The sequence below is a fragment of the Lepidochelys kempii genome, chromosome 2, assembly GCF_965140285.1.
Source record: "Lepidochelys kempii isolate rLepKem1 chromosome 2, rLepKem1.hap1, whole genome shotgun sequence".
Taxonomy (NCBI): domain Eukaryota; kingdom Metazoa; phylum Chordata; order Testudines; family Cheloniidae; genus Lepidochelys; species Lepidochelys kempii.
Window position 1 is genome coordinate 146,939,833 of NC_136381.1, and position 25,745 is coordinate 146,965,577.

At 39.9% G+C, this 25,745-nt stretch overlaps 1 protein-coding gene across 8 annotated transcripts in view; it reads right to left on the bottom strand.

Moving 5' to 3' along the window:
- Nucleotides 1-25,745, bottom strand: part of ICE1 (interactor of little elongation complex ELL subunit 1) — a 79,346-nt gene that overhangs the window by 35,532 nt on the left and 18,069 nt on the right. For 6 of the 8 annotated variants that reach the window (XM_073332419.1, XM_073332421.2, XM_078851646.1 and 3 more), the window contains 9 exons: nt 23,828-23,910; nt 23,467-23,506; nt 23,315-23,374; nt 18,765-18,854; nt 18,594-18,653; nt 14,401-14,774; nt 8,474-13,513; nt 7,702-7,870; nt 4,712-4,872 (listed from right to left, as the gene is read on the bottom strand). In XM_073332419.1, coding sequence (XP_073188520.1) covers nt 4,712-4,872; nt 7,702-7,870; nt 8,474-13,513; nt 14,401-14,774; nt 18,594-18,653; nt 18,765-18,854; nt 23,315-23,374; nt 23,467-23,506; nt 23,828-23,910 — 6,077 coding nt within the window. Of the gene's footprint in view, nt 1-4,711; nt 4,873-7,701; nt 7,871-8,473; nt 13,514-14,400; nt 14,775-18,593; nt 18,654-18,764; nt 18,855-23,314; nt 23,375-23,466; nt 23,507-23,827; nt 23,911-25,745 lie in introns of those variants that run through there. The other 2 variants (XM_073332420.1, XM_073332426.1) reach the window with 2 other exon arrangements.

A 25,745-nucleotide genomic window follows, 5' to 3' on the forward strand; every position in this document is an offset into this window, starting at 1 on the left:
AAAACACTAGAAAGATATGAAATTAACATGGCATACATTAAATGGATTAAAAACTGTCTGTCTGATAGATCTCAAAACATAACTGTAAATGAGAAATCATTATTCAACAGGTATGTTTGTAGTGGGGACCCAAAGGAATAAATTCTTGGTCCTATGCTATTTAACATTTTTATTAATGACCTGGAAAAAACCACAAAATCATCACCAATAAAGTTTGCAGATGACACATATTGGAGTGGTAAATAATGAAGTGGACAGGTCACTAATACAGAGAGCTCTGGATTGCTAGTTAAGTTGTGCTCAAGCAAACAATACACGTTCTAATATGTCTAAGTGTAAATATATAAATCTAGAGACAAAGAACGTAGGCCATACTTACTGAGTGGGTGTTCTATCCTGGGAAACAGGGATTCAGGGGTCATAATGGCTGATCAACTGAAGTTGAGCTCCCAGAGCGACACTGTGGCCAAAAGAACTAATGCAAACCTGGGATGCATAAACAGGGGTATCTTGAATAGGAGTCGAGAGTCTATTTTACCTCTGTATTTGGCCTGAAATACTGTGCCCAGTTCTGGTATCCACAGTTCAAGAATGTTGATACACTTGAAGAGGTTTGGAGAAGGTTAAAGGGTGATTTGATCACTGTCTATAAGTACCTACACAGGGAACAAATATTTAATAATGGGCTCTTCAATCTAACAGAAAATGGTATAACATGATGCAATGGCTGGAATTTGAGGCTAGAAAAATTCAGACTGGAAATAAGGTGTACATTTTTAACTGCCAAAGAATTAATCACTGGAACAACTTACAAAGGGTCAATGAATTGTCCAACACCGATAATTTTTAAAGCAATACTGGTTATCCTTCTAGAAGATGCACACTGCGAATTATTTTGGAGAAGTTCTGTGGCCTGTGTTACACAGTAGGTCAGACTAGATAATCACTGAGGTCCCTTCTGGCCTTGGATTCTAGGAACAATGTGCACCCCAGTCCAGAATAGACACATCAGTGATTATTACGATTAAAAGGGATGGGGCAGAGTAAATGATACCTCCTGGAGAATTTTGTTCCTGTTCTACCACCAAGAAAGCTGTTGGAGCAATTGAAGAGGGACGGTCTGTCTCCTCTGAAAGCAGTGCATATTTAGTGTGCAGTGTTCTGCCACCTAGAGCTGCAAAGATCTCATGTTCAGACGAGCAAACAATGAGATATAGGTCAATGAGGACATCAGACCTAATTGCCTTAGCAAACACTGTGCGGTCTGCACTGATTGTTCAGAGAATCTCTGATGCCCTTAAAACTTTCCTGTGCCAATGGTGATATCTGAGGGATCCACTCCCCGTAAAGGGCCAAGGAGATTGTGGTCTCAAGACCTTAGCAGAAGGTGCTGTTAAACCCATAGCAGGGGGAATCTCTCTTGAATCCTACAACAAGATTTTGGCACACAAGCTGGGCTCATTCGGTACTACCAAAAGGCCCATTAGAGTATCAGGCTCCAGGCCAGGGATCGTCAACTTTTTGGCACGCGGCCCATGAGAGAAATCCGCTGGCGGGCCGGGACAGTTTGTTTACCTGCAGCGTCCGCAGGTTCGGCCGATTGCAGCCCCCGTTGGCCTGGAACGGCGAACCGTGGCCAATGGGAGCAGCGATCGGCTGAACCTGCAGACGCTGCAGGTAGACAAACCCTCCTCGCCCTTGCGGATTTCCCTGATAGGCCACGTGCCAAAGGTTGCTAATCCCTGCTCTAGGCAACAACAGGCAAGAGAGAAGCCTGGACCCACAACATCTCTCCCCCTTCTGGTCCCGAGAATGAAGGCAGAGCAAGATGTACATTGGGTAGCAGAGTGGGCCTCATCCACACAGAAGGGACTGGATGTGGGTCTCAGATTCTGGTATGATTGTTGGGCAAGAGGTATACCGCTTGTAGGTTTTAGGGGGTTCAAGATCCAACACAATCTCAGTAAGGGGCCCAGTCCCAACAGCAGGTTATGACTATTTATACTACAACTAAACAAACTACACTACGCTATTTGCAATATAATGTACAAGGCTAGGGTTTGACCTGAGGACACAACAGAATGAGTTCCATTCCATTTGTGGCAGTGACAAAGGAAAATGCTTGTGGGGTGGAGGGTGCACTCCCTTATATAGGGCAGGTCAATGATGTCCCCTTCATACGAGATCTCTCCTCACCCAACAGATACTGTTTTTCAAGGCAGTTCAGAAGCTCAATGCCAGAGGTGTCAAATTCTATGAGTGGCAATTCAGAGGCCCTCAAGTAGAAGTACCAATTTTAAGATTGCCTTACAACCTTAATTCTGCTCCCTTCTGCATCCACCCAGTGCACTGAATGAGAAAGGGATTCTATCGGAAAAAACAAATATGTGATCATGTAAATTAAAGACTGCATCATAATGCAAACACACAAGGAGGCAAAATTAAGGTTGTACAGGCAACTGTAAATGTGGCATTTTTAAACTCTTGAGTACTTGACCTGCAATCTATATTTTAAAGACAGATTTTTTTTGTATGCAACTTTTTAAGGTTTATTGGGATTTTTTAAAAGGAAAAAAATAAACATGTCTATTATACAATTGTAACTACTGCCCCATCATGCATCAGCAGCAGGTTTGAACCCTAATCCTCCAGCACTGCATAAACTCCTACAACTTGAGATATAGGACGAATGAGACTAGCAGGCAGAAAGAGTATGCTGATCTCAGTGGAAATAAGTCGCTGGTATCACACACTGGGTCTCCAGACCAGTTCTCACCTCTGCCTGCTGGATGTAGGGGGCCTCCTGCCTTATGTGGTTGCCCCATGGGCAGACGGGAGAGGATGCTAGCATATTCATCTGCTGGGTCTGAGGGGCTATGGGAGAAATCCAGCCTGATCTTCTTCGTGCCCTACACTACTACAGATGCTCTGATAGCACCCAGATGTTTCCAATTGCTGCTGCAGTGGTATAGGGCCAGCTCTTTAGAACATTAATGTTAAGTTATTTTGTCATTTACCAAAATTTTCAGAGTAAAGCAAACTGAAGATAAATAGCAATTTTTAAACTGTTAAATACCCAAAATAATTGGTTTTAAAATTCTTCCCCTTCCCTCCACAAGTTAAGAAAACTCTGTACCACGCAATGATTACACATCTTATCCTATTCAGAGTTAATCTGCATCAACATTTATAAAACTGAGTGATCCACAACTCAGGAAGCAGCTAGGATATGCACGATTTATAAATAGAATTTGTTGTTCAGTTTAGTCTTCGCTTCTGGGCATGTTACTCAAACAAACATTTTAGCTAAGGTGTAAATTTACACTTCATCTGACTTGTAAATTATGCTATAAATTTAAGAAATCTGAAGGACCCTGCAAAACAAACAACCACTTCAGAAACATGCTCTGAAACAGCCTAGAACTGCTCCAACTCCTCTAGAATCACTCATCTCTTACTTTAGAGGTAGCAGTTCTTTTTATTCAAACCATTTAATATTTTGCACTGTTGGAAGAATCCGTCCCAGAGAAACATGCACTGCCAGCCAAAACTTCCAGTTCATAGGGATTTACAGAACATAAATGAGAAATGATGTGAAAGTTGCTGAAATAGTCACTGCAATGGCACCAAAGAAAACTAGAAAAACCCCAAAAGAATCAGTAATTACACATTTTGCTCAGAAGTATATTATTATACTACTGTTTTCTTCGGCCTGAGCTACACACAGTTGTGTGCGCCTTTTTTTTTTTTTTTTTTAAACTGAAATGGTTATACCGGTAGAACCTATAGTGTTGGACACAATTATACTGTACAAAGGTGTCTTATACCAATGTAGCTTATTCCCTTTCACATTCGGGAATTGTTGTATTGGTATAATACACTTTTATACCAATATATAAAACTCTTTCTACACAAGGAAGTTTACACCATTAAATATAACAGTATAAAGCAGTACAACTTGTCTAAAGACAAGTCCTTTATGAAACGTAGACAGATTCAGAAGTTTATAATGGAGACAACTCATATTACTACGTCAAATGGAATGTAGTTATTGAAATGTAATACTTTTATGCACTAAAGTAACTATAGCCCATTACATTAGATATGAAACATACTGTGTATGCATATAAGTGTTGGTGTGTTACAAAGGTTTATCAGCATGAGTGAGATGGCCATATTACTTGTTAGTAGCAAAACCACAGTTGAGTTATATAGGTCATCCCAGAAAAATAATCTCATGTGGGGGGGGATGGGACAACAATGGCCTTTATTTCTATAGAGATAAGGTGGGGGAAGGTATGGAAGGGGTGATGAGTTTTAGGATGGAGCAGAGAGGAAAGCTATGGGGTCATGTATGAGAGATAGTGAGAGTTAAGATTGGGAGGGAGGGGGGAAAGGTTTTATAAAATCAGAGTTAAAACAGGAAGGTCAGGGACAAGCTAATAGACTTGCAGGCAAAGTTTAAAAAAGAAAAAGGTTTAGTAAGAAAAAAGATACACCATCAAGGTTTTAACAGAATGAGACTTGACAGTAGTAAAAAAAGCTATAAAAAGCAGCAGCGTTAGTTGTGAAATTTAACAGATTACGTGGGGGACTTGTACAGTGTGCCTTCTTTGCCTTTAGTCTGCAAGCTGTATAATTAGGCTTTGATCTTTCCTAGGAATCAGTGCAGGCATAAGGGACCTACCCAAACAGTAAAAGTGAAAGTTACCTTTTCCCAACTGAGATAAGCACGCAGACAGTTCAGCACCTCTCCTCGTGCACGTTTCCTGACAACTAACTGCATAGCTTTGTTAATCACGCCTTGGAAGGAGAATATATCGTCCCACACATTTGTGATAAACAAAGTTAATTTGGCAGATTCTGGGAAGTCTGGAAGAGAAACGAGAAAGGATAAATCAAAAAAGATAAACCTCTGAATACCCTTTTAAATTTACTGCTCAGATTGCAAAGGCTAACTCCTTACAGGTATTTCTCCTAATTTTTCCAGTGTGTATAACAGGTACACAAGACAAATTAGCACATTTAAAACAAATTTTTGAGCTACTTTACTAAAATAATTTTCAGAAGATTAGTATATAATCTTGGCATATACACAGTACCTTCAAAATCATTCATCTTTTAAATAGGAATTGTAGGAACTGGTAGCGCAATTCAAATTAATGATTTTTGCCATATTGTTAAAGATAAACCCAAGAGTATGAGATCTGACAAAGATATTTCAGTTTATTTTGTGCAGTTGACACTGTCTAGTTAGTTGCATTGTTTCCCCTTTTGTGTGGGGTTTCATTTTTGAATCTAGTAATACCTCTGGCCTTCACAAAATCCTCTGGCAAGGAGTTCCACAGGTTGACTCTGAACTGTGTGAAGAAATACTCCCTTAGGTTTGTTTTAAACTGGCTGCCTATTAATTCCATTGCATGACCCCCAATTCTTGCGTTATGGTCAACACAACCATCCATTCTGACCCCCGCACACAAAGACTACAGAATTTCTCCCACAAACTGGATTATCTCTTATTCTTTAGAATGATATCTAACATCACTTTAAAGACTAAGTGAAGGTGAGTCCCACCACTAGCCTCTGATAATTGTTAATTACTCTAACGGCTGCAAAACCATATCTTATTTCAAGGTTCAACTTCCAACCACTGAATCTTGTTATACCTTTGGCAGCAAGGTTGAACCCCCTTCCTGCAATATCAGATATTTTTCTATTTATAAGTACCTATAACCAGTAACCAGGTCACCTCTCAACTTTTTCTGCCTTTGGTTGAGTTCCTTAAGCCGCACATCATAAGTGCTGTCTTATTCCTTTGTGAGACTGTCTACAAACTGAAATAAAAATAGTCGTATTTGGAGAGCAAGACTGGTAATTAATCACCCTCATCTGGAGGCTAGCTGGCAAGTACACCTTAAAACTCAAGAGATCCAATTTCTTGTGTGTCCTTCTGAGTAGATTTAAGTTTGAATCTCTCCTGACTAGCTGCTACTACAAGTGAACCTAGTCCCAGATGGGTGTAAATATATTCAAACCCCTTACAGACACCTGATGCCTCCTGTCAACTCATTTTGAAGCAGCCACTGTAGATGCAGTAGTTCCTCATTTATGGGCATGGTGATCCCTCTGGTGTAGAAGCATGAATGATGTGCAAGAGTTCGTTATTTCTCTTGGGCTACCTCTCCAACTGTATATCCAAGGTCTCCACCATGTGTTTCATGAGCTCCTTCAACACCTTGAATTCATCCACCAATGCAGCTATAGAAAGATTCACTTCCTCATCTGGGAAGAATGAGATGATAGCAGCAGGGATCAGCTCTTCTCACAGTTGATGCTCTTCTTCATTATCTTTTTCTCGCCTCTACAGTATCCAAGACTGCACCAGCTAGTTTATCTGAGGTGATTTAATTCGTCTCTTCAGGGGAGAATGAACTAGCCCAAGAAACAGAGGGTGATGCAGCCTTTCTGGAGTATGGCTGTACACTCTGGATGTCCAATAGGGCCATGGCTGCTAAAGGTAGAAAAACTGAAGTAGGGGACACTTGGTGGGGGACAGGTGTCAGGAGGGGTGCTCCTTATGAGGAGCAAGTCTTTTTTTCTGCCTCTCATGGAATCCTCTCGACTCCTTTCCTGACTCCCACTGTGTTACCCATGGAGGGAAAGGTGGACAGGTGGTAGATGAGTCCCTACTATACCCAGCAAAGGAATAAACTTTCATTTTACAGCCAGTGGAGGAGAGGTTGATACTGGAGATACCTACCTAATCTGGCATACCAGTGACTAACTCTCATGGCCAAAAGTGTCCAATCTTGCATACAAAATGTGCATACTCAGTGAGCAGACTCTATGTGGACAATCACCCGAAGAAGAACTTGGTATCAATACAGTATGCTGAATGTGACCTTGTCTGTTAACAGTGTACTGTACCCTGTTAGTGAAGGATTTCTTCATATGTTAAAGACATTAGCAGCATTTATGTTCATCATGCATAAACCATATATGAAGAATTTTAACTACGAGCTCCATAGCCATGGACAGAGGGAAAGAAATACATGCACACATGGATGGAAGGAAGCGGATACTGGTGAACATGAAGAAATTATCTTCATGATCATTCTGATTCTCCAGTGAACTCTACTGAAATATCTCATCACCACCTGCACCATGCAAGCAAGTGCTATGTTTGTTCTCAACAAGACAGCAGTGAAGGTTAGAAAGTTTCTTGAGAATCAGACAAGATTGCAGGAAGAAGGCCAATGCAAAAGCAGGCTACAGGGTTAAGAAAATCCTGGTGCTCCAAGAGAACAAGATTAGAACTCTCAGCAAGTCCCCTTTGTGATTCCCATGAGATAAATGTACCAAGTAGGACAGGGATTCTAACAGTGTTTAAAACAGAATGTTAAGCAATCATATGTTGCAAACAAACGTTTTGCTATGATTTATTTAGATTTAAATAAAAATTTAAATAATTTGTTGCTATTTACACGGTTTATTCTGCATTTCTCTAAACTTGAACACTGAAAAATCAATGCAGACAATTTTAATTTTTGATATTCACCTTCAAGTTCTTAGAACTACAATGTGTTTTGGGATTGTTTGCTTAAACAGCTTTCGTTGGAGTTTAATATCTATGAAGCATGTGATGAAAACAATCTAGAAAGAAAAAGCATACAAACACAAAATGGCTATGTCACACCATACCTTCCTTAAGTAAGCTGTAGCAGAAGAGGCGAGCTCTTTCCAAATCTCCCAACTGCCGACAGATTCCTACGTATACTCTACATAAAGCCTGAGTAAAATTGTGGTTCAAAGACATCTTCTGAGTCTTCAGTTTATTGAGAATAGCATGCAGCAGTGACTCTGCTAAATGCTGTAACACACAAAAGCGATTTTTACTAACATTCATTATCCACAGTACAGTTGATAGAACTTCACAAGTATTATTTTGGGTGTATGCTGAGTAAACAGTTGTGACATTGTCCTTGAAAGAAATGCTCTTGGTAATTGTACTAAAAAGGCACATGGTGAAACTTGCAACAAATTTAAAAAGATAAAAATACTAGTACCCAAGGTGAGGCCAGACCTACCAAAAAAGTATAATAAACCAGAGGCAAACCAGAAGGAATAATGTGACTTTTCATTGCCCTTTAAATAAAATGAAAATAAAAATGTTCAAGTTATGAGATAACACAGACTTACAGTAACATCCTATTAAATAGGACTGGCACATAAGTGGAGAAACCCCTAGATGAACAGTGAAAATTGGGTAGGCAAGTTTTGGGATATTTTAGACTAACCAAACCCAGGCAATACCTTCAAAAGTTTGCAGCCTTTTGCTATGATCATTTTGACAGTATAAATATCTGCATTACAACTGGCCTGTCTGCTAATTTAGTCTAATTTATTACACATTTGTATTCTATTTGGACAAAGGGGATTATTAAAATATGAAATTCAGAATTACACTATGTACCTTGTTTGCGATACCAAATTCATAGACAACTTCTTTCTCTTCATCTCTCATTACCGGGACCTTCGAAATATTTCCCACGTACACATGACTCCAAATAACAGGTAACAGGTCAAAACAGGATTCAGCAATTTTCTTCAGTGCCAAAGTCACAGGATCAATAATATTCTCTACTGGTGAAGGCAATTCTGAATTGCAGTTGCCTGCTAATTGCCTAATTTCACAATTGCTGAGTGAGACAGTTTTACCTGCAGCACTCAGTACTTCAATATTAAAGTCTCCTATAGCTTTGATTGCAACATCTTCCTTGGTCTCCAATTGTGGCAATTCACTGTCTAGCCTCAGCCGCTTTGCACTTCTTGGCATAGAGGCTGACAATATCCTTTTTCCAACATGACTCTGACTCCCTGAATCTTTTTGATCTTTATTACTGTGAGATTCTGAATTACTCCCTGTTTTAACAAAAGCAGTGGATGTAGAAGAAATTGCTTTGAACCCACTGAACTGACTCACTGGCCCTGGTACATTCTTGTATTCTGAAGGGGCATGCCCGGTGGGCTGAATGTTACCTTTGAGAATGTTGAGTGTTCTTGCTCTTGGTGATAGCTCTGGATACATAGTGTCCAAGATTTTCACAGAGTTCTCCTGAGGAGCATCTAAAGCAGAACTACCAGCTGCAGATGGAGGAAATCTTCCTGGCACGGGAAGTGCATGCTTTGGTGTGGCAGCACAAAATTGCAAAGGTGAGGACAGGATTCTTCGACCAACTGCTGTCTCTGAGGGAGATGAAGTGGAAAATATAGGGGGAGATTTGTACTTTGGAGCATCTGACAAAGGAGACATTAGTGGAGGAAATGGAGTTACTCTTAGAGGGGAAATAAGACCATCAAGAGGAGATGGCAGAGAGGACCGGCTAGATGAAGACATTATCGGAGAAACAGGAAGCACAGTTCTTGGAGGGGTAGTTATTAGAGGTGGGAGCAGGGGAGGTAAAGGTGGACCCATCTCTTGTCTAATTTTATTGATGGTCTCAGATGAACGTTTGGTTGGTGTAGAAGTATCAGCATTGGCTAGAACTGGCTGGGTTAGTTGGACCTGCTGAGTTTTTCTTTTTCCTTTACCTTGAAGTAATCTCTGTGTTAGTCTGCCCTGGCCTGCTTGGATTGATGTCTTGGCTGAAGCATTTAAGACATCTGATGGTTCCTGGACTTCCCACTTCAATCTACTGTTGGTTTTGGATATAAGATCTAGAGATGACTCTGAGTCCACAATGTGGGTGTTTTCAAATATTGCTTTTTGTGATTTAGAGGTTTCATTGACGGGTCTAGGGTCAGATATTTCATCGGACACGGTTGGATGCTGATCGAATTCTGTCAAAAACTTTCTACCTTTTCTTTGAAAATGTGTCTCCTTAAGAAAAACATCACTGTAACGGTCATCAAAACAAGACTGACAGCCATCTTGAATAATATTTGTGTCGATATCTGCTGAGGCAAAAGCAACATAAGTTTCTTTTTGTTTATCATTTAATTCTTCACAAAACACTGTATGTGATTTAGACCCTTCTATGCCAGCATCACATGACACACTTTGTTCCATATTTGATGCAAGTTTTTCATTACCATTTATTTGTAAGAAATTGCCAGACAGATGTGTGTCTAATTTACTATTTTTTGTAACAGGTTTGTAGATTTCTGAGCACTTGGCTAACATATAGTGTGATAAATTAATTTCTGAAATAGTTTGTTTTGTGGGGATCTTTTCCGATACCTCAGCAGATGTAGACGATTCTTCTAATTTTATCAAGCTATTCTCATTGCCAGATGCTGACCCAACTGTTTTAGAATTTTCTCTATGTTCAGATGCTCTCTCATTATTTTCATTATTATGGAATACAATTCCATGTGCTGAGAAAAGTTTGCCTTTAGGATAAACCTTTTCTGTTAAACATGACTGCTTCTTCACAATACTTGGAGAATGGTGAGTTATACAAGGCATAGGCATATCTGCTAGTGCATCTGAGAACACTGAAGGAGGGAATTCACACATTTGGTCATTTTCATCAACAGCTGTGTGAATTACTGGCACATCCACTGAGTAAATCCTGAAAGTTCTCAATTTCTCACTGGACACTAAAAAACGTTCATGCTCTTTTGTATACTTGACCTTTCTATAAGGAAAGTCTTCCTCTTCAGATTCATTTGTCTCCTTTGGAACCTCAAAAGTACTTTTAGAAGATTTGTTCCCATTTGTCTCTCCAAATAGCTTAACGATGTTCAATTCTTTGTCATTGTTCTTAATGGTTTCATCAAGCCTGTATTCTATAGATCGGACCTGACCTTCAGAAGACCAAAGAGGCTCCACTCTCTGAGGTGAAGTTTCTTTTATTACAGAAAGAGTTGTGCCAATTTCCTTCAGGCTACATGTTTCACATTCTGCTTCTTCAAAAACTAGACTAGCTTCCTTTTCCACATGTGTACCCCTGTCAACAGAACTCTTATCGAAGATCTGTATATTTACCAACGTATTTTGTGGTTCTTTGGCATTTGGCTGCTCCTTTTCATTTTCAATTTCTGTTCTACTTTTATTCTCATATTTATTACTGGGACAATCAAGTGGCTTGATCTTTTCTTTATCATTATGTATTGTCTTGCTCTTCACCAAATTACCTACAGAATAATTAGGCATACTTTGAATATCATGATCATTACAGTTTTCATTTCTTCTAGTTAGGGATGAAGCAGTACTAAGTGCTGTAATAGAATCTTCTTCATTATTAGCGTCAAACGCTTGACAATTCTGTTTGAAAGGTTCACCACACACCTGAAAACTGAAAGCAGTAAAATCAATGAACGCTGCTGTGCTCTCCAAAGTTGCTGTGACAGGTGAGTTAATTTTTTTACTATCTATACTTCCAGTCTGCAAGACATCTTTTATGGGTAAAGCTGGTTTTCCAATAAAATCCTTTTCTGAGACAACCTGGTCTGAGACATCTGGAATCTGGTTTCTCATCTCTACTTCCTCCACACTATTCTCTTCCAGATCAGGTGAACTGTTACAGTTCTGAATCACCATGCTCTCAAATGGTTTGTCATTTAATTTCTCTATTTCCTCACACTGAGAATTTTCAGTTACTGAACATGAATCCAGAGGTTTCAAAAACTGTGCCCAAGAAGGGTGTTCACTTTCCGTTATGACAGACTTCACAGTATCTATTTTCTCAGTTTCTAATGGATCACTGCTTCTCTCTCTAAGTTTCAAATGTTCCATTTCAATCTCCTGAGATTCAAATACTCTTATAAAATTTTGAAATTTGGAAGACCTCTGTTCCGATACAATGTATGTATTTTTAGCCTGCCTCATTTCACTAGTTCTTTCTGTGACATACTCTGGTGCAAGTAATACACGATTAGTTCGAACTATTTCTTCAGGTTCTAATGGATCATTTTCTCCATTTATACCAGATGCTGGATTTCGTGACATAAGCGTAGTTTCAAAATCTGGTTTCTTTTGCAATAGGTTATTAGCATCTTTTTGTTCATGGTCTAGTTTAGCTTGTAGACACCTTTCCTCCGTTGCATCTTGTAATTCTCCAACTTCCGTAACATGGAGTGATTTAGCAAATGTATATGCTTCTAGAAAATATTCCTTGTTTACTGAACTACCAGAGAAAATATTTTGTTCAGGCTGAGTTATATTGACCTCAACACACTGCTCTCCAGTTCTGAGCAGTTCCCCATCTCCATCTTCTGCAGACACTGAGCAAGCAGTTCTGCATACCTCTGCAGTATGGTTTTCCCTATCCATATATAATGAATCTCTGCTTCTTTCAGTGGCAAGTATAAATGAGTCATGTCTAAAAGCATTATTTTTTTCCAGTCCACCCTCTTCATTTACTCCATGTTGTTTTATATGCTCAAACTGTTTATCCAGTGTCTCTTCATTGCTGATTTTTTCTTCAGAGCATTGTGATTTAGTGGAGATATCTTTAGCTTTAGTGTCTATTTCAGTTTGCAGAAATGTTCTTGCACCATTACATTGACACATCAATTCATTATCATGCTCTGCTCCAGAAAGGAATTTCAAATGTCTGAAACTAGATCTCACATCTTCCTCTTCATTATGACTTGGTTCACTACTTGTCTCTACACAGAATCCTTTTGTGGTTATTGTAGCTATTATTCTCTCCTCCTTGGTTACTTTTTCAATGTGCTCTTCTATGCAGGGTGTTGTTTTTATCACATTAGATTTTGTTTGTATGTCGCTGGATTCATTTTCCATTTCTTCATTCCTCATCACTTCACTAGGCTCTTCCTCAAAATTCTCAGGGGTTACCAAAACACTTTCAGTTGCAAAAATGGGTTCCTCAGTTTGCAAGTGAGCATCACCTCTGAGAGTGGATGCTGGTTTTGGCGTTTCTACTTTTCCTGGTAATTCAGCTTCCTCTGTTTCCATTAATTCACTACACCCTTCTTTCATAGGTTCAGAATTGGCTGTAGTATTTAAATTTATAACTGTAGTCTTCTCTGTTTGTACTAGTTCATTAGATTTTTCTTGCAAGTATTGGAAGTTAGATGACATAGCTGAAGAGGTTTTATCTTCATTTTGTATCTCGTCAGTATGGACTTCCTTCTCATTGATGGCTTCCAGTTTAGGAGTTGCTACCTTCAGTGTTATGTCTATCTTTGCAGGCCCTATATTCTCAGAGTCCTCTTCGAAATGTTCTTCATTGGCCAACGTGTTCATACTTGAAACAGTCATCTCAGTTTGCTTTGCTTCAGCATCTTTCTTCTTAACGTATCTTAATTTTGCTGTGAAAGTGTCTATATAAATTGGTATCTCTTCATTCTCTCTCACTTTAGTTGAGATTTCTCTGTCATGAGGTTCATGTGATTTCTCATGTTCATTGCTTTCTTTCATACTGACAAAGCTACAGTTACTCTGTGACTCTGCTTTGCCTTCTTCTAAAATACTTTCCACAATGTGAGCATTATGATCAATTTCTTCATCACTGGAATCAGTGGACTCTCCAAACAGAGTATCCTTCAATTAAAAGATACAAAAAGGACAGTTTTTCAAACTGCAGTTTTTCAAATTCAGTATAATTCTATGGCTATAATATTTTTTTCAGTGAATGTACTGGCAAGCACTGGGAACTTATGCAATGTAACCACTTAAACAGGTACAGCTTGGACAGCAGAATTACAAGTCTCTCTATCAATGTTCTCTAATAATGGCCTAGAGGGGACACTTATGGCAAAAGAACAACTCAGTGTCTACCTTTTCACCAGTTGATATCTTAGAGCAAACTGTGGAATAATGAGTAACACAGAAAGGAAAGGAGAAAGGACTACATCAGGCACCAATAAAACAAGGAGGCTGAAGTTACTGTCGGCCAACTTTTCAATGCTTGGTGCCTGAAGTTAGGTTCTTAAAATCAAACAAGTACATCTCTAGGCACTCAAGTTTGAGAGTTTTGCTCTCAAATTCAGATTTCCAATGGTAACCTTGCTAAACAGGCAACAGTGCCTAATGAAGCAGTTATAGCAAACTAAAAAATTTCCAAGTCCATGAGAAGTACTGGATGCAGGGGACTTTACTGACTCAAAAGTCACCTCCACACTCGTTACTTACATTCTGATTGTAATGTATATAGTACTGTATATTTATTGATTGTCATGCCACTATTTTAGTCATTCACGCTTATTGCATTACAAGAGATGTGTCACACTATTTTGTGGAGAGAGAGAGAATTTTAAACTCAGCAAATATTAACTAAATTTGGATCTAAACATTGTGACAAAGTCCCTGTAAAGTGTTTGAAATTAGACAAACACTAATACTTTAGACAAGCCTATCAAATCGCTTTAATTATTTTTGCAGTACTAGAGAAGCTGAGCTTTTGCCAATTCAGTCTTACTATAACTCACCTGCGTAGCCAGTGGTGAAAAACATACTGGCGATAGAAGAGGCGGGAGAGGCCTGGCCCAGTTCAAAATATCCAGCAATTTTCCACTAAGCTGTTCTTGTTCCTGATCAGGGGACTCTGAGCTACTGTCTGTTAAGTCTGTCTGTACAACCACCTCTATAGTTTTGTCCTCATAAAAAGCACTGTCACCATTATAGTCCTGAAGACGTTCTTCAGTGGTCTTGCTCTCAAATTGATCACTTCCAGAAGGCTCCTTGTCTACTTTTATCTGCAAAGTTGTTAAGGAACTTTGTTTTTCAGTGGTTTCCGGTGAAGAATGAGGGTGAAGCATTTTGCTGTCTGATTTCCTGAATTTTTGGTGGGTTTGTGCAACTTCTACAAAAGACAAAAATATAACCGGTTCTTGTATTTTTCGTTCTGTTTTAATCAAGTTAATACTATTTTATGATTAAACATATTTTGATCACGATTTTCTAAATATTTTCAAAGATAACTGGAAGAAGCACCAACAAATTTCATTTTCAAAAACATTGTTCATGAACTAGGATTAAAATGAAGACCTTCATATATTCTCAAATATAATTATACGTTATCATGTCAAAAAGATATTGGGAATATTAAGGATGTACAGTTAAGAACTCGAGTCAGGAAAGGCCAAAAAATCAAAACTGCTTGAACAACCTTAACTATGTCTATTTGCCATATATGCACTAGAACTATATAATGTAGTATTTCACGTATATTTCTATAACCCTAGATACACATGCAGCATCTCATAATTTTCATAATTTTATATTAGAACAATGTGTAGTATAGTGTCTTTACTGGCATAGGCCCGAGATTCTGCAAACATATGTGCCAGCACAGACTCCAGCCTTCCAGCAAATACTTTCCCACACCTAGGTGTGTGTCGTTTCAGAGAAAAGCGTGCAGAAGGGACAGAAGTTTAAACTGTTTGTGGCGGTGGGGACAGTGTAATTTAGGGAAGAGGGTGACAGAAGGCTGGCATCCCTACTGGGGCAAAATTACAGTTCATTCTCTGTGGTGTATGGCGATTGGTGAAATGTCTCTCTGGGTAGAGAACTGCTTGTTGCCTTAACTTTTCATTCCCTTGCTTTTTAGACTGCATGGTGTGTTAAGCATAGACCCAATCTTAACTGACACACAAAGCAATGCTGTGATGTTATAGTTTATTATTTCATAATATAAGTGCTTAAGGACTCCAAGGATCAAGACACCATTGTACCAGGCACTGTACAGAAAAAACAAAGGCAGAACTTGTCCTCAAGAACTCAAAATGCAAGATTTAGACAAAACAAGAAGTGGAAGTGGTCTTTAACATCACAGTTCTCATTTCACATTCTGACTGCCATCTCCAAGGACACAAAAAGCTAATGTACCAGATAGAACGGAAAAGAAAAAAGTTACATAACTCTCAGTATCTGTGGTTCTTTGAGATGTTTTGTACATAGATCCCACTGGTAGTGCAACATCTTGCACATGAAATCAGAATATTTTGAACAGAACTGCATGCCTGCATGCTCTCGTATCTTCCCATCCCAGGGCATATGATACGGAGCAAGCATGCCCACCTCTCAGTTCTCTCTTACTACCCGTGACATTCATAGACATGGAGCCATTGATCACTACCCATTGAGCTCGATGATCTAGCCAGCTTTCTATCCACCTTAGGGTCCATTCATCCAGCCCATACTTCTTTAACTTACTGGCAAGAATACTGTGGGAGACCATATCAAAAGCTTTCCTAAAGTCAAGGAATAACATGTCCACTGCTTTCCCCCTCATCCACAGAGCCAGTTACCTCTTCATAGAAGGCAATTAGATTAGTCAGGCATGACTTGCCCTTGGTGAATCCATGCTGACTGTTCCTGATCACTTTCCTCTCCTATAAGTGCTTCAAGATTGATTCCTTGAGAACCTGCTCCATGATTTTTCCAGGGTCTGAGGTGAGGCTGACTGGCCTGTAGTTCCCTGGATCCTCCTCCTTCCCTTTTTTTAAAGATGGGCCCTACATCCGGGACTTCCCCCGATTGCCATGAGTTTTCAAAGATAATGGCCAATGGCTCTGCAATCACATCCGCCAACTCCTTTAGCACTCTCGGATGCAGCGCATCCGGCCCCACGGACTGGTGCTCGTCCAGCTTTTCAAAATAGTCCTGAACCACTTCTTTCTTCACAGGGGGCTGGTCACCTCCTCCCCATACTGTGCAGCCCAGTGCAGTAGTTTGGGAACTGACCTTGTTCGTGAAGACAGAGGCAAAGAAAAGCATTGAGTACATTAGCTTTTTCCACATCCTCTGTCACTAGGTTGCCTCCCTCATTCAGTAAGGGGCCCACCCTTTCCTTGACCACCTTCTTATTGCTAACATACCTGTAGAAACCCTTCTTGTTACTCTTAACATCCCTTGCTAGCTGCAACTCCAAGTGTGATTTGGCCTTCCTGATTTCACTCCTTCATGCCTGAGTATTTTTATAGTCCTCCCTGGTCATTTGTCCAATCTTCCACTTCCTGTAAGCTTCTTTTTTGTGTTTAAGATCAGCAAGGATTTCACTGTTAAGCCAAGCTGGTCGCTTGCCATATTTACTAATTTTTTCTTCGCATCAGGATGGTTTGTTCCCGCAACCTCAATAAGGATTCTTTAAAATACAGCCAGCTCTCCTGGACTCCTTTCCCCCCTCATGTTACTCTCCCAGGGGATCCTGCCCATCAGTTCCCTGAGGGAGTCAAAGTCTGCTTTTCTGAAATCCAGGGTCCGTATTCTGCTGCTCTCCTTTCTTCCTTGTGTCAGGATCCTGAACTTGACCATCTCATGGTCACTGCCTCCGAGGTTCCCATCCACTTTGATTTGTAACTGACAGGTAGCTGTCTGGATTCGCCAGCTTCCACACAGCGATTGCAACACACTTCTCTACCAGAAGGGCAGCTCTCAATCTGGTGTCCTTGCGCCACAGGTCGGGGGCCAGCTCAGCACATAGCTCCATGAAGGTTGCTTTACGCATCCTAAAGTTCTGTATCCAAGGACAATGCAAGCCCATCAATCAGTGCTAGTTCCCTAGCCCAAAAGCGATGGTCTACCGCACGGGTGGGCAACCTGAGCCTGAGAAGGAGCCAGAATTTACCAATGTACATTGCCAAAGAACCACAACAACATATCAGCCGTCTCCCCATCAGCTCTCCCCATTCCGCCCCCAGTGCCTCCTGCCCGCTGGCAGCCCCACCAATCAGCGCCTCCCTCTCCCTCCCCAATCATAGCTGTTTCACAAGGTGCAGGAGGCTCTTGGGGGAAGGGGGAGGAGCAAGGGCATGGCAGGCTCTGGAGAAGGGGTGGAGTGGGGTCAGGACCTGGGGCAGAGCCAGGGGTTGAGCAGTTAGCACTACTGGTACATTGGAAAATTAGCACCTGTAGCTCCAGCCCCAGAGTCGGCACCTATGCAAGGAGCCACATATTAACTTCTGAAGAGCCGCATGCGGCTCTGGAGCCACAGGTTGGCCACCCCTGGTCTACCGTACGCAGCTGCTCTGTGAATGCACAAAGCACTGCTAAGTTGCTGCCGTCCATATCACACTCGGGTGCCTGCAATTCACCCTCTGCTAACAGTGACTAACTATGCAAGTAACTGTGCTGCCATGCACAATGTCCTCATGACAACTAACAGCGCATAGGAGAGAAGCGCGGGATCCATCCTCTCTCACTGCAGATGCTGGCGTGCACTACAAAAGAATGACAGTTGGAAAAATGTCGCAAAAGGAAGCCCGAGACCTTTGGAGGGGTGGGACACAAAGCGGTGTATGATGGTACATTTTGCACATCCCAGGATGCGCCACGCTCCATTTCCGCATTCCCACAACACCAAGAGACAGATGGTGTTGCCAGGCACTGCGGGATACATACCCACAGTCCATTGCTCTTGCTGCCACCCCAAATGCAGACACGATCTGTTGACAGAGGGAGCAAACGTACACACACTTTGGCGCCTTTGCTTTTGTCGATTTTTCCTTGGCGACATTAGTTTCATCAAAAAAACTTGCCAGTGTAGACAAGCACTTAAGACCTAGCATAACACTTTTCAAATAGTTAAATTTGTAATGTTCTGAGATAATACAATAGCATTTAGCCTGAATTAGTGCATTTATTTTTATAGCAAATACATTAAAAACCTATTGCAACATACCTTCTGTAAATAAGTTGCCTGTTTTTTCAGGCATCCTTGAGTGACCCTGAACAGAAGCTGCTGAGGAAAAAAAACAGTCATTAATACAATTTGTTCTCAATGAGAAAGATTTAAAAAAAAAGAAGAAGAAAGTTTCAACAGCATTCCAAGACTTTTTGTGCTCCATCTCACCCAAGATATAATCATGTTCGTGGTTCTGTGTTTTTCCTGTTGTGCTGTCAATGCACATCCAGAGCTCCTCCAACAGCAGCTTTATTTTTCCTGTTAAAAATAAATACTTTACAATTAAATAGCTTTTTAAGTTTGGGAATTTGTCATATCACTTTTGTTCTAAGCAAGCATACATGTATGAATACAGTAAAATAGAGAATACTAAAATCTAGTATTATATATTAACTAAAAGTATAAAAAATGTAAAGCAACCATTTTATCTGGGGAAATATATCCTAGATACCCAATCCAGGAGTTAACGGTCCTTCACGCAGGTTCTTCTCATGGGTAGGAACTTGGAGAAAATACAATAATTGTATGTTTTCATGCACATTTGCTTAGCTACAATCAAGGCCCAATATCCTAAGCAGTAGATCAGATCTGAATTATGCAGCAGGTTGTCCTCACTCTGTCAGTGGCTTAAAACTTAGTGCAAGAATGGTATAGATGAACCGAAGTTATATACTGCTGCATGTAGGATTCACAGGGGGTAGAGAGGCTGTGGTTCATGAGAAGCCCATGCCCCAGTCCACTGCTTGCTCCTCCCCACAGAGAGCCTTGAGACTCTAAGAAAAATGCTCTCCATACTGAGCTTCTAAGGCAGGCAGGTGCAGGGCTCTCTGGTCTCTAAGCCCCTGGCCTGCACCTCCCCATGCACTGTGCCAGCCATGACTTTCTCTCCTCCTACAGAGCTCAGTAAATTCAGGAGAGATAGAAATGAAACAAGAAATTTGGGAGCAGATTCAATCAACTTAAAATTAATGGAGGTTTTTAGTAAATTAAAAATTACCTACATGCCATTTCCTGTTGCAATATTAAGACAAAACTTATTTAAAAGGCACTACAAAGCACATGAAATTAAGTAAATGCAGGCAGATCGATACTCTGAGTGTTAACTTTCAGAGGGGTGTAAACTGAAATGGTTAAATAATGAAAATACAATTATAGCAGCACTAAAAAGAAAAGCAAAAAATGAAGAGAACGCTAACAACCTTATGAACACATGTACAGGTGCACAGGATCAGACCAATGGTCTACCTAATTCTGTAGGTCAATAGCAGTTGCTTCAGGGAAAGTGCAAGAATCTCTGAAGTGTGAAATTATAGAAGAATCTGTTAATAGAGCAAGTTTCTTCATAACTCCTTCACAGGTTAGTTTACAGCCTGAAGTACAAAGGTTTGTCTCTCACGACTTTTTTTTTTTTATAAACACATTACTAATGAAATTTTGGATACTTGTTATATGTACTTAGATATACATATATATATACATACACACACACATATATATATATACATATATATATATATCTCCAGCCATTTTTGGCATCTTCATAAACTCTTGGCCTCATTGGCTATATCTACACTGAGGCTGGGAGGTGATCCACTAGCACAGGCAGAGAGACTCATGCTAGCACACTAAAGATAGTAGCGTGGACATTTCAACAAGGGCAGCAGTTCAGGCTAAACACCCAAGTCCAAGCCTGACTAACTCCCAAGTCTGCTGTAATGTTCATATTGCTATTTTTAGCAACCAAGCTAATGTAGCTAGGGGAAATCTGTCCACGCACACCAAGATTCACATTTCCAATTGGGTAGACATACCAAATGATTTCTTGTGATGAGCTCCTTTGGCAACCGTACATCATGAAAAAAAAATTCCATTTTATCAGTTTTAAATTTGCTCCCTTTCAATTTTGCTGATTATCCACTTGCTCTTGTATAATGTGAAACGGTAAATAGGAGCACTTACTCCACTTCTCTGTACCATCCAAGATTAAGACTGCAAGTTTGTCATGTAGGTCACGGATTCTGTGACTTTCTAGGACCTCCGTGACTTTGAGTCAGCAGTGTGCCCTTGTTGCCAAGAAGGCCAATGGCATTTTGGGATGTATAAGTAGGGGCATAGCGAGCAGATCGAGGGACGTGATCGTTCCCCTCTATTCGACATTGGTGAGGCCTCATCTGGAGTACTGTGTCCAGTTTTGGGCCCCACACTACAAGAAGGATGTGGATAAATTGGAGAGAGTCCAGCGAAGGGCAATAAAAATGATTAGGGGACTGGAACACATGAGTTATGAGGAGAGGCTGAGGGAGCTGGGATTGTTTAGCCTGCAGAAGAGAAGAATGAGGGGGGATTTGATAGCTGCTTTCAACTACCTGAAAGGGGGTTCCAAAGAGGATGGCTCTAGACTGTTCTCAATGGTAGCAGATGACAGAACGAGGAGTAATGGTCTCAAGTTGCAGTGGGGGAGGTTTAGATTGGATATTAGGAAAAACTTTTTCACTAAGAGGGTGGTGAAACACTGGAATGCGTTACCTAGGGAGGTGGTAGAATCTCCTTCCTTAGAGGTTTTTAAGGTCAGGCTTGACAAAGCCCTGGCTGGGATAATTTACCTGGGAATTGGTCCTGCTTCGAGCAGGGGGTTGGACTAGATGACCTTCTGGGGTCCCTTCCAACCCTGATATTCTATGATTCTATGACTTCTGCAGCAGCTGATCCAGGAGCCACCCGAGCAGCTCAGGCAGCTCCTGGGCCAGCTGCACCGGCTGCTGCTGGGGCCATCTCCGGCCACCATGCCCCCCTCCCGCAGCAGCAGCAGGAGTTTGTGTGTGGGAGGGGGCTCAGGGTCATGTTTACCTCAGAGAGCTCCCCAGAAGCGACGACATCCCCCTCCGTCAGCTCCTAGGCAGAGATGTGGCCAGACAGCTCTGCGCACTGCCTCCGCCTGCTGGCGCTCAAGGGCTCCCCCAAGATTTAGTCAAGGACATATAATACAAGTCATGGACAGGTCGCAGGCCATGACTTTTTGTTTACTGTCCGTGACCTGTCCATGACTTTTACTAAAAATACCCATGACTGAAACATAGCCTTATTCATGAGCTCATCAAAACAAGAGTATATTTATATGATGTCCGTTCATTTTGATCTCTATTATAAAATAAGTTGTCCCTATCTTCCCTCTCTTTATATGGAGGTTTTCCGTGTCTCTAAGCATTTCTATCACTGTTGCTGAATCCTTCTATTTCTGCTATATCCTTTATTAGATACAGTGACCAGAACTGAACTTAGCATCCCAGATGAGAGTGTACCACTGTTTTATGTAATAGCAGTATAACATTTTCCATCCCTTTCTCCGTGCACCCTATGTGTATCCTGTATCAGTGTCACTGGTAAGGAAGAACACACAACTCGAGACATAACAATACATTTTACGCTAGCTGGAACAAGTTTACTTTTGATAGTTTGTGTCAGATTACCACCATGTAGCTTTGTTGAAGTTTGAAAATTGCTGTGGTGTCACACTTCATCATGACCTCTATCACATAAATAGGCATATTATGTACATTAGGTATTTTCCACTGCCACCTGTCATTTATGGGTTCTCTGATTTGGAGATATCTACTTAGCAGCTATTTTCCAAAAAAACTTCTCATTAACAGCAAAGCCCTCTCACTTCCTGAAACTGAATTTAAGTAGTATCCATTTACACACCAAATTAGAAACAGAAGGATGAAGTTAAGTGCAATTGATTAACAAATGTCAGACTTATTTTGCAAAAAACAATTTTTGTTGTACTTAAAGTTGTATACAAATGCTCTAAAACAAGGAATACAACTGGTCAGAAAAAAAGGGAAGTGTTTCCTTTTTTTCTCCTGTTTTTGTGTTCATCAAAAATTTTTAAGTAGTTTTTAAAAACTGAAACAATTGGTATTCAAAAAAAGCACATATGTGAGTTGCAAAAGTACAATCAGTTAGGAAACCCTCACTTAAAGTGAGGAATCCCTCTTCAGCAGTTAAAATGCATTCTGGAAGAAGGTTACAGTCAGGACGGTGTTTGCTTTGCTTGCTCAGCAATTTCCATTTGGAATTAGAGAGGTAAAGAAAAGAACAGAACAGTCTACTGAATATTCAGCAGATGTGTTAGCTTTATGCAAGGCAGAAGTGATTCATTATGATGAAATTTTTCATTTCCCTTCTTTTAGTCCATTCTCCCTGGATTTTTGCCTCCTTGGGGAAGGTATAGCCTGTTACAGTTTGACAAACACCACCGAAGATTTGATTCATATTTTCTTTTATTTGCTTTACTTGCCTCTTCACGATCTGAACTGAGGACACTGGAAAATGGAATGAGATGATGGGATATCTTACAGTCTGTTGTTTTCAGGCTGGATTTTGGGTAATTGCTAAGTGGTGTTTGCGTATGAAAAGTGAAAAATTGTTTTAAAAAGTGACAACTTAAAATAAGTCTTTAGAACCTTCTCACATGAAATAATGTAAATAAATTGCATATCAACTTTAGTAGTGTATATTCCCTCATAAAAGTATTTTGCTTTTCATTCCTAATACCAGCTAAATCTGCTTTTATAATATATATTCATTATAAATCCATTTCAAACATCTGTACTGCTAAAAATACTGCTGCCAAGACAGCAAGATATATTCCTGCAGAATTACAGTATGTTTTGAACCATTTGTACTGCACAGAAGAAAGTCTAACAGAAGTGTACCTTTGTCTATGTTTGCTACTGGACCTTCTCTTGCACTCTGCGTCTCTGCATGTTTTAACACTGAAAAGAATATATACAGTTTAATAACATACAGAAAGTAACAGTTTAAATACAACTATAAATCTAAAGGCAAACAAAAACTGGAAACTCACCCTTTTTGCATTTTTCTTTGGGAAAGTCATCACGTTTTTCCTGTTTAACATTAATTAACTGCGTTAAATTGCTATGCAATACATATATATTTTACAATAATCACATTGAAAAGACCAATGATCTTTGGTCAATATTTATTTAAAGTGCACTAACTTAATTAATGCTGTGTAGGGTCTGAAACAGCAACTAAAATACTAAGTGTTGTAATTCAATATCCCCAAGCTAATTCAAGATCTTCCTATACTAGTATAGTTGAAAACCTCAAACTGAGATATTCATGAAATTCACAGTTATTGTATCTACTTTTTTTTTTAGAAATACTACAGAAAGATTTTCCCCCCCAAAGTTGCCAATTACTACCTGTGCCTTCTTTAGCTCCTTTTCAAGAACTTTCTTTTCAGTCTTCAACTGTCTGAAGTCTTGCATATGCTTTGTTGCAGCCTCTTTATTTAAGGAAAAAGAACCATAGGCATGAGACTATTAATGCACAAGTCAAAGCACCTGAAACCAGCAAATATAAGTGTAGAATGCAGACCTATAGAAACACACTGCATTTTTGGTTTGTTAAACTTTGAAAGTTTATCTGGGATCCATCAATGTATGCGTGATTTCTTCTGAAGTATTTTACCAGGATTAGAACACACTAGATGTATATTTAAAGTTACAATAAGACAACACCCAAGCATCACAATATGAACCACCACTCATGAACTTAAATACAGCCCCATATTCCCCAGATAGGAAAGGCAGGTCCAAACTGGGTGATGATATTTTTCACATGCCCTATTATCCTATTTAATGAAGGGGCTAGGGAATTAGAAGTTAGATAAAAAATAAAAATGTGTTGATGTTGCAAAGGAATCTGGTCAAATTCAGTCCTACTACATAAGATGCAAATCCCTTTGACTTCAGTGGGAGCCATGCTCACTTGCACCAAGGCTGAATATGGTCCAGTTTCAGCATGGATACCAAAGGTCTTTGTACTGAAACTTGACCTGTAGAGATTTTTTTTATTAAGGTGATTTATCAAAATTATAGAGCTGAAACCAAAGATACTGACTGTAATGACTTATTTATGACATCCTGACATACCTCAGGAGATTCTGGAGTTATAGTCTAATTTCTGCATTTTGTAAAGCACCAACTAAAAGCCTCTTCTCCATTAGAGATGTGTACGCTATGGTTCATTCTCAACTTTATTATCCTTAAGATGTTTCAGCTTTAGAGCCAATAAACGTGGCCAAAAGAGAGCTTATCTTTCTTCCCAAACCCTTTCTCCTACCTTCATGCTCCATTGTGACTGACATTAATATATCCTTCATGTCACCCAGGTCTGCAAACTGGAGGTCGTCTTCAACTCCTTCCCCTCCTCACATCCAGCCAATGATCAAATCCATTTTTCTAAAATCTGTTCCTTCCTTGCTGAATGTTGCTCAACCACACCATTATCTCCTCCTCCCAGGTCATTATGATACTAACATTTAATTCCTCCAATTGTCAAAAATGCTAGTAAAAATAATCTCTAATCTGTTACACAACTGGATAGCCGTTCCTGGGTCCTGATTTGACATCATACCACAAGATGGGTAATAATGTGAGTAATATGAAGATCCCATAGTTTCAATATTTACAAGTCAAACATTTTATTGTGCAGTCTGAATGAGGCAGCTCTATCTAAACATTTAAACAAATTTGAGGAGCTGACCCAGGAGCAAGCCGGAACAAATGTTTAATTTCTAAGATATACACAATTTTGATTGAAAAAGTTGTTGATAAGAAAACAATCCAGATGAAAAGATGGGAGAGGGATTTGGACAAAGAAGCTGATCTGCATGAGTGGGTCTCTATAAGGGAAAAAGGGTATCTTCAATTTGCACAAAACAAAGAAAATTTTATAAATTACTGTATAGACGGCATTTGACTCCAGTTAATATCCATCACATTTTTGCTACTAGGGCTGTGCTCTGATGGAGGGCTTGCAGGGAAAGGGGAATATACTTGCACATGTCGTGACTGTGTACAGGAATTTGATGATTTTGGGAGAAAGTTATTTATGAGATTCATTTTATGACAAAATGCTGGCTTCCCAGAGATCCCCACACCTGCTTACTAGATACTCTAGTAAAGGGTCTACATTTTAAACAGAATGAAATTAATTTTTTTATTGTTAGCAGCTAGACTTTGTATTTCACATTATTGAAAAAAAGTGATTCCTCCTATGGAATTGTGATACAGTAAAATATGAACTGTTCTTGTAATGAAAAAGATTTCACATCAC